Source organism: Eurytemora carolleeae, unplaced genomic scaffold, assembly GCF_000591075.1.
Source record: "Eurytemora carolleeae unplaced genomic scaffold, Eaff_2.0 scaffold205, whole genome shotgun sequence".
Taxonomy (NCBI): Eukaryota; Metazoa; Arthropoda; class Copepoda; order Calanoida; family Temoridae; genus Eurytemora; species Eurytemora carolleeae.
In genome coordinates, this window is record NW_019396096.1 from 154,215 (window position 1) to 166,714 (window position 12,500).

General features: G+C 30.7%; 2 protein-coding genes and 1 long non-coding RNA gene across 3 annotated transcripts in view; all 3 read right to left on the bottom strand.

The window, feature by feature from the left end:
* Positions 1–362, bottom strand: part of LOC111694821 (uncharacterized) — a 2,473-nt gene extending 2,111 nt beyond the window's left edge. Inside the window, exon 1 of the long non-coding RNA XR_002763720.1 lies at positions 310–362. This is a non-coding gene — a long non-coding RNA (uncharacterized LOC111694821). The remainder of the gene's footprint in view (positions 1–309) is intronic.
* Positions 363–1,651: 1,289 nt separating this feature from the next.
* LOC111694808 (WD repeat-containing protein 92) lies at positions 1,652–7,698 on the bottom strand. The gene is made up of 7 exons (XM_023463835.1): positions 7,615–7,698; positions 7,053–7,120; positions 6,647–6,720; positions 5,544–5,604; positions 4,572–4,634; positions 2,441–2,560; positions 1,652–1,999 (listed from the first exon to the last, which is right to left on the bottom strand). Exons 1-7 carry the CDS (start codon positions 7,695–7,697, stop codon positions 1,929–1,931), a joined length of 540 nt encoding a protein of 179 aa, XP_023319603.1. The 5' UTR covers position 7,698; the 3' UTR covers positions 1,652–1,928.
* Positions 7,699–10,314: 2,616 nt separating this feature from the next.
* Positions 10,315–12,500, bottom strand: part of LOC111694809 (WD repeat-containing protein 92-like) — a 3,673-nt gene continuing 1,487 nt past the window's right edge. Inside the window, exons 4-7 of the mRNA XM_023463836.1 lie at positions 12,490–12,500; positions 12,334–12,397; positions 11,562–11,619; positions 10,315–10,372 (exon numbers count right to left, since the gene is read on the bottom strand). The exon at positions 12,490–12,500 is cut by the window's right edge and continues 82 nt beyond it. Of these exons, the coding sequence (XP_023319604.1) occupies positions 10,315–10,372; positions 11,562–11,619; positions 12,334–12,397; positions 12,490–12,500 (191 nt within the window). The remainder of the gene's footprint in view (positions 10,373–11,561; positions 11,620–12,333; positions 12,398–12,489) is intronic.

The window sequence follows — 12,500 nt, forward strand, 5'->3', positions numbered from 1 at the left end:
TCGCCACATTAAACAAATATTCCCCCCCCCCTACAGAATCCTTATTTACGCCCCTGTCCCCAACCCCCCAAGAATGCATATTTGTCTCTGAATCAGCTGATTTCGCCGGAGTCAACCCCCCTCCCTAGTCGGCGTCCCCGGCGTCTGCGTGTAGCCATTAAAAATTATTGAAAAAATAGAGATTGGGACCTTTGAATATAATTGAATATTCAAAAATTTATGTCGTAACTTTTTCCAACTTTTAACTTTTGCAGTTGAAAAAAATTGTGTTTGCAAAATGATGCTTTCAACAAAATAGAATAAATTTACCTCTTATGTTTTCTTTTATGATGGTGGCTGGATGGTATCATCGTTTCAAGTATTGTTAATAAGAATATCTATTTTGTACGAAAAAGATCAAAAGTGAGAAAAGTATCGTTTAATATAAGTAGTTATCTTATAGGCAGGCTTGTAACCCCCCCCCTTCCTTCCTTTCAAATCGTATATAATGTATAACAAATGAAAAAAACTTTTGCAGCTTGTACAGTTTATTCAGTAGGTATAAAAGGCCTTTTTTCGCAAAAAAATCATATCTACGTTAAAATAAATTAGTAAAATGCTTGAGATAAAAAATAAAAGTTTTATATCAAACAACAAATACAAAAATAAAATCGAGGTTGCAGTGTGTATCATGAATTAAGTGTCTAGATTAGCCTGTGCCAAATAAAAATATGCACTAAAAGAGGGATATGAGTTTGGAACGGAGAATATATAGGAGGGTGTCTTGATTTCTCTGTCAGAAAGGATATTGAGATTGGTCTCTGTACGAAATGAAAAATATCAAAAAGAAATGTGTATGTGTATTAATTAATTCCTTAAAAGAGGGATATGAGATTGAAACTGAAAATATTTAAGTGTGTGTCTTGATTTTTCTGTCAGAAAGGATATTGAGATTGGTATTGAAAAACATCAAAAAGAATTGAGAATTTGTATCAATTAATTCTATATTTTATTCGCTTTTTGGTTAAAACACTAGTTAATTTACATGAAAATGTGCTTTTCATATCCTTTTAGACTAATGTTTCTTGTAATATATTTGATTATTTTGCAAAAAAGGTATTTATACAAAAACCAATTTATTATCCTGTCCATCCCTCTCCCTTTTTAAAATTCCTAGTTATGGCCTGCAAGTCTTTTTGTGAGATTAAGACTATACAATGGAAAAGAGAAGTAGATTCTTGGGAAAATATAATATTTTAAACTATTTGATCTAACCGTGTTAAAAGGTTGACATATCTGAGGTCTACCACATTGGGTTGAAAAGATATAGGAATTAGAAAATTAGAATTTGTGGCAAAAACTCTCTATTCAGACTTTATAAAAAAGATATACTAATTCTGGTCATGAGGTTTAAAAAAGAAAACAATCTTAAGAACAATGTGAAATTATGGTCATTGCTAGAACATTGTTCAGACTTTAAAGTTAGTGTAGAGAGAACATACATATTTATAACCTAGACAGGGAGAACGCATGCAGGGAGTTCACTAATAATAAAAAAAATGAAAAAATAAGAAATTGTTTTTGTAACATTTCAAATATTTCTTTCAGACTGTCTTAAATTCGTTTATGTTCTCAATATTTTTTTGGGAAAAAATGTATATCAAATCTTTATTATAATTTTATTAAATTCGTATACAATAGTAAAAGTACACATATATACATTATGTAAAAAGTAACAAAATATTTATTTTTATTCAACCAAATTTTTTAATGTATATAAATAGAAACAATTTTGGAATTTGATTGAGATTGTGCTTTATCGTGTTAGGCTGTCAAAACTTAAAAATGCAATTTACACTGTTAATTGGTTGTCTCACTCGAGCAACATACCTTTCATATTGTTTGAACACATTGGCAAAAAATAAAGTACTTTTACTGATGACATGAAATTAAACATTCTTGAGTTTAGTTATAATCACAATTCGTAGTCTTTGATCAAAAGATGCTGTTGCAACCAGTCCTAAAAAAGAAACAAAATATTTTTTTTTTATTTCTGCGTATTATCAATTTTTCAACTATTTACGCTTTGTACCAAATTTATTTTTGCGCAATTCTGCGTTAACCCGAAGTAAAGGAATTGAGTTTTTGCCACAAACTCAAATTTTCTAATTCCTCGAACTTATCAACCCGTTTTCCTAGATCTTTCATATTTCAAACTATTGATTCTGGTAGATCAAATAGTCTAAGTTTACACCATCAGGTTGCAAAGATATAGGGGTTAGAAACTGTAAGTTTGTTGCAAAAACTCAATTCCTTTGCGAGAAATCTAGGTTAGAGGATTTTGCAATAACGTTTCTTTGTTATTGAATAAAAGTGTTCAACCAAATTTGAAAATTAACTAAAAAAACAATAATTTTAAAACTTAATGAAATAGTAAACATATTTTTAATCAGCATTTTACCTTTCTTATCCGGACACCAATCCAGAGCACAGACTGGTTGTTCAGCTAAAGCCTGAGTTTGGAGTAATTCAATTTCATCCGTCCCCTCTCTCCATATACTTAGTAATCCTCCTCCAGATCCTATACATCGTATACATATATTAAAAACAAGATATTTCATCCGTCCCTTCTCTACATATACTAAGTAATCCTCATCCAGATCCTATACATCGTATACGTATATTAAAAACAAGATATTTAATCAATCCCTTCTCTCCATATACTTAGTAATCCTCATCCAGATCCTATACATCGTATACATATATTAAAAACAAGATATTTCATCCATCCCTTCTCTCCATATACTTAGTAATCCTCCTCCAGATCCTATACATCGTATACTTATATTAAAAACAAGATATTTCATCAGTCCCTTCTCTCCATATACTAAGTAAACCTCCACCAGATCCTATACATCGTATACATATATTAAAAACAAGATATTTCATCCGTCCCTTCTCTCCATATACTTAGTAATCCTCCTCCAGATCCTATACATCGTATACATATATTAAAAACAAGATATTTCATCCGTCCCTTCTCTCCATATACTTAGTAATCCTCCTCCAGATTCTATACATCGTATACATATATTAAAAACAAGATATTTCATCCGTCCCTTCTCTACATATACTTAGTAATCCAGATCCTATACATCGTATACATATATTAAAAACAAGATATTTCATCCGTCCCTTCTCTCCATATACTTAGTAATCCTCCTCCAAATCCTATACATCGTTTACATATATTAAAAAACTAGATTTGCACTTCCGCTTCACAACTGTTTCCGGAGCAAAAGAGGAAATTGTCAGATTTAAAGGGACAGACCAGTTATGTAAGGGAGTTTAACTGAGTATGCAATTTTGTGGACAACTTCTTTGGGATTCATTTGAGACATATACAACTTTTTTTTAAAGATTAGTAAATCCAGAGTTTGAGCGCAAAGTCGACTTTCAAAATCGTACTTTTGGGTGGATACGTTTTCAGATTTTTTTTTTTTTTAATTATTGAATAACGACGGCATAAAATGTAAATAAAATTAACTTTTATCATCGAAAATAAGTAATCTTATTCAGTTATTAGTTTCTATAATCTCTCTTTAATCACAAAGATTTTTAGCAGATTTTCTGGAATTTTTATCAAAAAGGCGAAATTTTAAGAATTTGAAGAAATCTGTGAAAGTTCCTAGAAAAAGTAAATAATTAGTTCTACCATCGATTTATTGACAAATTTCTTTTGAGAAATATGTTCCTAAACATCTAATTAGTTTACTATAGAATTTTTACAATATTTTTTGTCGTCGTTATTTAATAATTAAAAAAAAAACAGATTCTGAAAACATACTCACCCAATTAATTAATGATTTTGAAGTTCGACTATGCGCTCAAACTCAGTAATCATACATCGGGGAAACCTTTGTGAAGAAACAATCTCAAGAACTGACGAGGGTCAACCCAGACCGAAATATATTTTCAATAAATGTGGAACTAACATCTACTTTTTTACTCTATACAAAGGTTTGGTCCATCACCATCACTGAATTTTAAATCTAAAGAATTTGACCACATACACTGCATACTCAGTTTTACTACCTTACATAGCCGGTCTATCCCTTTAAGGGACTGTGTGCCTAATTCCAAGTGACTCTCTTTAATGGGAAGGTCAAATGAAAGTATAGCCGGTCTGTCCCTTTAAGGTGGTTACTTCCACAGTATTGATCTGGTAAAGGTTTACAGGGTGCCGTTGTAGATCGGGGATATATCCCTCTTTTTTAAATAAGGTTTATTTTTCTTTTTCATTCTCTTTCTTTTCATTCTTAGGTCCTTTTACTTTAATTCCTTTCTTAAATTCCGTTTTTTTTTGTTATCTTTCTGTGTTATCATATCTTGATAGTTTTTTTTTCTTATTTTCTGTTTAAAAATTTATTTGTTCTTTTTTTCCTATCATTTTTTCTGAACATTATTTTGGATTTTTGTTTTATGTATTACACACAACATAAGCTCCAGTTTATTTTAAGTACCAGGTCGACTTTAAAGCAACAAAAGCATGCGGTACAGTGCACATTGCAGAGTTTATTTTGGCATTGTACCTGTCAGAAGAATATCCCTGTTGTCTGGACAATGTTTTCCGACCCACACTGTACTTGTTCCTCCTGTAACATTAAAAATGCTGGAAAAATGTTTCTAGAGGTCGGAATTTTTGAATGGATATTGTTAATCTTGAATGTTTAATCTCGATATTCAAATTTGAGGGTTAACGCTTGATTACTCATTCACAATAATTCGTAGATCTTTATAAGATGAAGATCAATGCTTGATCTTTATAAGATTAAGATTAATTCACAACACATGAAGGTTCCCACTTCAGTTCTAAATCACCCTTTTCATTTTTAAAAACACAAAGGAACTAATAACACTTGTCTCAAATTCTAATATGTTAAATATGAATTTGTTCAACCAATTTAACAACAGTTGACAAAATCGGGTTGAAAAGATCGGGAAAATGGAGTTTAAACTTTAAAGTGCTCAGTTTTTTAGAAAACGCACAGCGATGGTGTATTGTTCGACTTACGCAAATCCGCTATACTCTACTTCTAACCTACGCCAAATCCGATATACTACACATCCGATCTAGTAGAACATGGTTTTACAGCTGCTATATGGACTTGTGGCCGCAGTGCCCGGCTCCCTAGCCTGTCCTAGCCTCAAATAATACAAAAATAACCAGCTGTCGTAGGTCCAATATTCCAGTTGGTCGGAAAGTACGTTAGTAGGTCAGAAGTTCAGTTGGGTGGATTTTGCGTATAGACGATGTAACATTAACCGCACGTCATTGATCATTAAACCAGAAAAAAAGTTTGCTAACGTTAAAGAAAATATAATGCTGTTCTTTTTACGTTTTAAATGTACTTTTTATTCTATTTTGTTTTAATTATTAAGCTATTTAATTCTATTCGAAGATATACATTTCTTTTTCAATGAAGGTTTTATTGTACAGTGTGTATCAAAAGTGTATATTCCAGGAATAATTATTAGCTTACAAAATATTTAGTATTTTTTACCTTCCACCTTTTTCTTTGATTCCTTCCACTGATTTCTGCAATCCCAGACATGAACCCAACCCTGTCAAAAATAGAATAAAGGGATTGTGCGTTTGCCACAAATTCCAGTTTTATAGTTCCTATATCTTTGCAACCCAATCACTCTAGTATTATGCCAAGTCCATTAGCGCCTGATGCAATCAGGGTTCAGCCATGTGTTTGGTGTCTATTCTGAACCAATAGAAATTGCTTGGCGGTAACATCTTTTTTCTTTCTCATTATCCAATTAGAGATAAATCCTTATATCGGCGCTATAACAGTAAATGGAAATATTTACTTCTACTGAAACTATGGTGCAATGTTGTAGACCTTTGATATTTCAAACTATGAGGTATGTTAGATCAAATAGTCTAAGTTAAAAATATCAAAGGTTTACATCATAAGGTTGCAAAGATATCAGGATAAGAAAATTTTAATTTGTTGCAAAAATTTGACATTTTACAAAGATCAGAGAGATTCACAAAACAATAATTTGCAATTGAAAATAATTTGTGTGCCAAACATGTGTTATAGGAGGTCGTTTTCACAGAAACTGGAAAGAAATCATAATTCCTAGCTAAGAACTTCAATAGTCTCACAAAAGAAAACACCTACTGCCTTTGTACTGTACAAATTTGTTAGCATATAGCAAATTCCGATTTTACAAGAATATTTGAATACAAAACTTAACAATTTTTATCTTGAAGGATTCGATAATCACTGAAATGAAAAATATGTATATAATGAGTGATAATCAAGATAGCCTGTTTTGGCCTGTTTTTTTTCCTATTTTTGCCAAATTTTTCTTCTATTTTTTCGAAATATCTAAACAAATTTAAACTACACGATTGATAAGTGTGTGTATGTCTTTATTTATGAATAAATATTTAGTTGAAGGGCCCGGTGTTCCCTGTGGAATAAAAAAAATTGAAAAAAATAAATAGATAAAAAAATTACGAATCTTTTTCAGCCTATAACACCCCCCGGTCACCCATGAGTGCCCACAAACAAATTCAGCCCAATCGGTCCAGCCATTTGGCCATATATATATTCGAATGTGTTGTTTTATTATATAAATAGTATACCTCCAGAGTAACTGCTGTGAGCTTATTCATCTTTATATTCTGCCTATCCCACTCAATCCAGCATACACCATTATCTAAGTTAAATTAAGGGACTTAATTTTAAGTTGCCCTCCACGCGAAGAGGAAAATATCAATGGTTTCCAACAACAGGCTAAAAAGATATAAGGATTAGAAAAGGAATTGAGTATTTACCACAAACTGTTATTTTCTAATCCCAATATCTCTTTAATCCATTGATATAGACCTTAGATGCTTCAAACTATGGATTGTGTTAGATCAAATAATCTTAATTAGAAATACCAAAGGTTTACAGCATCATGTTAAAAGATATAAGGATTAGAAAATTTGAGTTTATGACAAAAACTCAGTTCCGTTATACTCTACACTAATTTCTATTATATCATACCTACAGATGTTTCCCAGATTAGTTTCATTTGACGTAAATCCCAAACCTTGATTTCTCCATTATCATATCTATAAAAAGCATCAAATAAAATCATTCATAGTTTATTTCATAGACAATTAATGACTATTAGAAATTATCATTGAATCCAATTTTTCTTCACATTTCTTTATAAAATCTGGTTTTCTGGTATGCAACAATTATCATTGTATCCTCTAATCTAAAAACTTAATTTTGAAGGTCTCTGTTAAAACAATATTTTTTACAAAATTATAAATAATGAATAACTGAATAGTTTTTAAAAAAATAATAAACCCTTGGGTAAGCCATTTAGTCCCTTGGGAGTCTAAATTTCCATTGGTTTTACTTTGATACTTTTAAAACCATTTTATTCGTTAGCAAGGTTCTAATCTTAAATAAAGTTTTTTTTCAGGTTTTCATTCATTTTTAACTCAAAAGAAATTTTTTTTTTTATTTTAGAACTACTTATCAAATTTTTTTTTTCATAAAGAATTCCTAAAAAAGTGTAATTTTGAATTATTTTAATATAATTATTTTTTCCTACCCAGCTGCAACCATTCTTTCCTGACCTATAGAGTTACCAAACCCAACCGCCCAACATTCTCTCTTACTCTCAGTAGGTTCCATACTACAATAATATTGAACAAACTTAATGATACTGTAGGTTCCATACTACAATAATAATGAATAAACTTAAAGGTACTGTAGGTCACATACTACAATAATATTGACCAAACTTAATGGTTCTGTAGGTTCCATACTACAATAATATTGAATAAACTTAAAGGTACTGTAGGTTAAATACTACAATAATATTGAACAAACTTAAAGGTACTGTAGGTTCCAATCTACAATAATATTGAACAAACTCAAAGGTACTGTAGGTTCCATACTACAATAATATTGAACAAACTTAAAGGTACTGTAGGTTCCATACTCCAATAATATTGAACAAACTTAAAGGTACTGTAGGTTCCATACTACAATAATATTGAATAAACTTAAAGGTACTGTAGGTTCCATACTACAATAATATTGAACAAACTTAAAGAGACTGTAGGTTCCATACTACAATAATATTGAATAATCTTAAAGGTACTGCAGGTTCCATACTACAATAATATTGACCAAACTTAAAGGTACTGTAGTTTCCATACTACAATAATATTGACAAAACTTAAGGGTACTATAGGTTCCATACCACAATAATATTGACCAAACTGTAGGTACTGTAGGTTAAATACTACAATAATAATGAATAATCTTAAAGGTACTGAAGGTTCCATACTACAAAAATATTGAATATTCTTAAAGGTACTGAAGGTTACATACTACAATTGTATTGACCAAACTTAAAGGTACTGTAGGTTACATACTACAATAATATTGACCAAACTTAAAGGTACTGTAGGTTCCATACTTCAGTAATATTAACCAAACTTAAAGAGACTGTAGGTTCCATACTACAATAATATTGACCAAACTTAAAGGTACTGTAGGTTCCATACTACAATAATAATGAATAATCTTAAAGGTACTGAAGGTTACATACTACAATAAAATTGACCGAACTTAAAGAGACTGTAGGTTCCATACTACAATAATATTGAATAATCTTAAAGGTTCTGAAGGTTCCACACTACAATAATATTGACCAAACTTAAAGGTACTGTAGGTTACATACTACAATAATATTGACCAAACTTAAAGGTACTGTAGGTTCCATACCACAATAATATTGACCAAACTTAAAGGTTCTGTAGGCTCCATACTACAATAATATTGACCAAACTTAAAGGTATTGTAGGTTCCATACAACAATAATATTGACCAAACTTAAAGGTACTGTAGGTTCCATACTACAATAATATTGAATAATCTTAATGGTACTGTAGGTTCCATACTACAATAATAATGAATAATCTTAAAGGTACTGAAGGTTACATACTACAATAAAATTGACCAAACTTAAAGAGACTGTAGGTTTCATACTACAATAATATTGAACAAACTCAAAGGTACTGTAGGTTTTATACTACAATAATATTGAATAAACTTAAAGGTACTGTAGGTTCCATACTACAATAATATTGACCAAACTTAAAGAGACTGTAGGTTCCATACCATAATAATATTGACCAAACTTAAAGGTTCTGTAGGCTCCATACTACAATAATATTGACCAAACTTAAAGGTACTGTAGGTTCCATACTACAATAATATTGGATAATCTTATAGGTACTGAAGGTTACATACTACAATAATATTGAACAAACTTAAAGGTACTGTAGGTTACATACTACAATAATATTGACAAAATTTAAACGTTGAGCATGCAATGTCAGTTGTCTAAGTTTTAAGATCTTCTTTCCATCCTTTACCCTTTAATTTAATATTTCGGATATAAAACTTTGCTACAGCAAGCAAGAAATGCCAATTTGTTTAAAAAGAAAGATTTTTTATGTCCGTAAGGTTGATTAAAGAATATATAAACAAAAACCCTCAGTAAAACCGAGTCTCTATAATTAAAATGTCGTAATGAATAAATCTCTATCGATATTATTCATCCCTAAAATTATGAGGACTCCGGCTTAAAAATCTGAATCTTTCTTCATACCCTGAATCTTCTCTCACAATAAACTAATGATCTTTCTTTTATGATTCAGTCTGTGGAAACTGTAACGCCTCCTGAACCGTCAAACCTCACCGCCGAGAAATCATGATGTCTCAAGAAGAGGAGATAACTACGCTACATCGATATCTCAAAATCCTTGCACAATATAAACGTGCACCATACCCTGCTATACCTTGATGATTTGAGAGAAATGAAGAGGTTAAGCACTAATCTCTATTCAATATCCTAGACAGTAGCGCAGAACCAATGTTCTACGTGAGTCTAGTTTTTTAAGCATAATGTGTTTTTGTTCCATTTGAAACTAAATGCTTCTCCAACAAGCTTTTTCACATTTAACACTTCTTGATTTTGTTTTCCATAATTACGTCGGCTAAGTAGCATCAAGACGACATAGTTTAACTAATGGAACGCCATACTTACGTCGAACTTTCAATGTTCTTCGTCAGTACAATCGTAGTTCCTTCCATATTGCATACATTGCCAGTACACCATTGTTACATAAAAACTTTAGAATGCTTGCTCAATCTGATTTTCCACATTAAATGCTCAAATTATATGCAGACGATTCTTAAAAAATCTTCGTCACCGACTAATTATATGCAATTTATTCTATGCACTTTCATTTTTGCACTCTTCAATTTGTATGTCTTGCAGGATCCAAGTATCCCTAAATCCAAATTTCTAATGAAAGGAAAAAACGATAAAATGTATCCGTATGATTTTTTATTATTTAATTTAAGAATATATGTACACAATAGTATCGTAAAATAGTTGTATTAAATACATGTGAACAATTTTGTACAATTAATATAATCTCGATACGGAGATAATAAATATCTAGATCTCAAAAAATAATATTGACCAAACTTAAAGATTCTGTAGGTTCCATACTACAATAATATTGAATAATCTTAAAGGTACTGAAGGTTCCATAATACAATAATTTTGACCAAACTTAAAGGTACTGTAGGTTACATACTACATTAATATTGAATAATCTTAAAGGTATGTAGGTTCCATACTACAATAATATTGAACAAACTCAAACGTACTGTAGGTTCCATACTAAAATAATATTGACCAAACTTAAAGGTACTGTAGGTTCCATACTCCAATAATATTGAAAAACTTAAAGGTACTGAAGGTTCCATACTACAATAGTATTGAACAAACTTAAAGGTACTGTAGGTTACATACTACAAAATTTTTGAATAATTAATAATTACAAGAAATTGCGTCAACAGACCCTTTAGGATAATTACAAGAATAAAGGGTCAGATGAAATGGCGTCAACAGCCCCTTTAGGATAATTATAAGAATAAAGGGTCAGATGAAATTGCGTCAACAGTCCCTTTAGGATAATTACAAAAATAAAGGGTCAGATGCAATTGCGTCAACAGTCCCTTTAGGATAATTACAAAAATAAAGGGTCAGATGCAATTGCGTCAACAGCCCCTTTAGGATAATTACAAGAATAAAGGGTCAGATGAAATTGCGTCAACAGTCCCTTTAGGATAATTACAAAAATAAAGGGTCAGATGAAATTGCGTCAACAGCCCCTTTAGGATAATTACAAGAATAAAGGTTCAAATGAAATTGCGTCATGTGTGCCTTAAGAGTAATTACAAAGAATAAAAGGAATTGATGCTTTGCCAAAAACTCCACTCTTTGCAGTCTCATGGTCTAATTAAACCTTTGATATTTAAAAATTTGATTATTAAATTTAACAGAGTTCATAGTTTGAAATATCTAAGGTCTTTGACATTGTAGAGATTAGAACATCACAGTTTGTAGCAAAGACTTAATTGCTTAATCAAAATTCATGATTTTTTTAGAGTCACAAAAAAGTAACTTGCCTTACAACAGGTTTATTTGGTATTCTGGTATCCCACACTTTCACACAACCCTCTCTACCTAGAAATATCATTTTTTAACCTGGAATGATTTTTTTTATTAATCATGTATTTAAAATTAAGATTATAAATTGAAATTAAGCTTTATAACATTAGTTTTAATTTGCTATGAAAATTATCTATTATACAGTGAATCCCAGGTATATGAATACATAGCAAGAGTTTTTATAATGCCGTATCACATATTTAAGATCAAATGCCACGGAAAATGAGTTTAAATTGATATATTAATATTAAACTCATTTTCCGCGGCATTTGAACTTATATATGAAATACGACATTGTAAAAATTCTTGCTATGTATTCATATACCTGGGATTCACTGTAGTGAAAGAACCAAAAATCCTATAATTTAAGCTATGGAAAAATGAAGTTATTGAATTATTATATCACAACCTGGGAAATGAGATTTTAAAAAAAAAATTAGATGATTTAAAGGGACTGTAGTTGACCCTCCATGCGAATATAGCAATGCCTGATTTACAACGGCAACCTTGATCGAATCAAAAATGTTTATTTCTGTGAATTTCTCCATTTTTTCTAATACGTAAGAAACAACAAAGAAACAACAAATAAAATAGATGGTTTAATTAAACAAAAATATGGATATCTAACTTGTTCTTGATCAGACTAAGCCTTTAAGAGTACCGTTAATAATCAGGCATTTCCAACTTAGCATGGTCGGAGTAGTTTCTTTTAGAATTTAATACAGACACCTCCACTTAAAATTTCATACGCTCCTGAACCCTTTCCTCCTGCTCCATCTATACAGTTAACAACCTTAAATATGAATATGATAAAAAAAATAAATAGAAGGAAAATTTAAAGATTCGAATTTTTATATCCATAATCCCCTCCCCCCTCTTTTTTACCTCATGCCCTC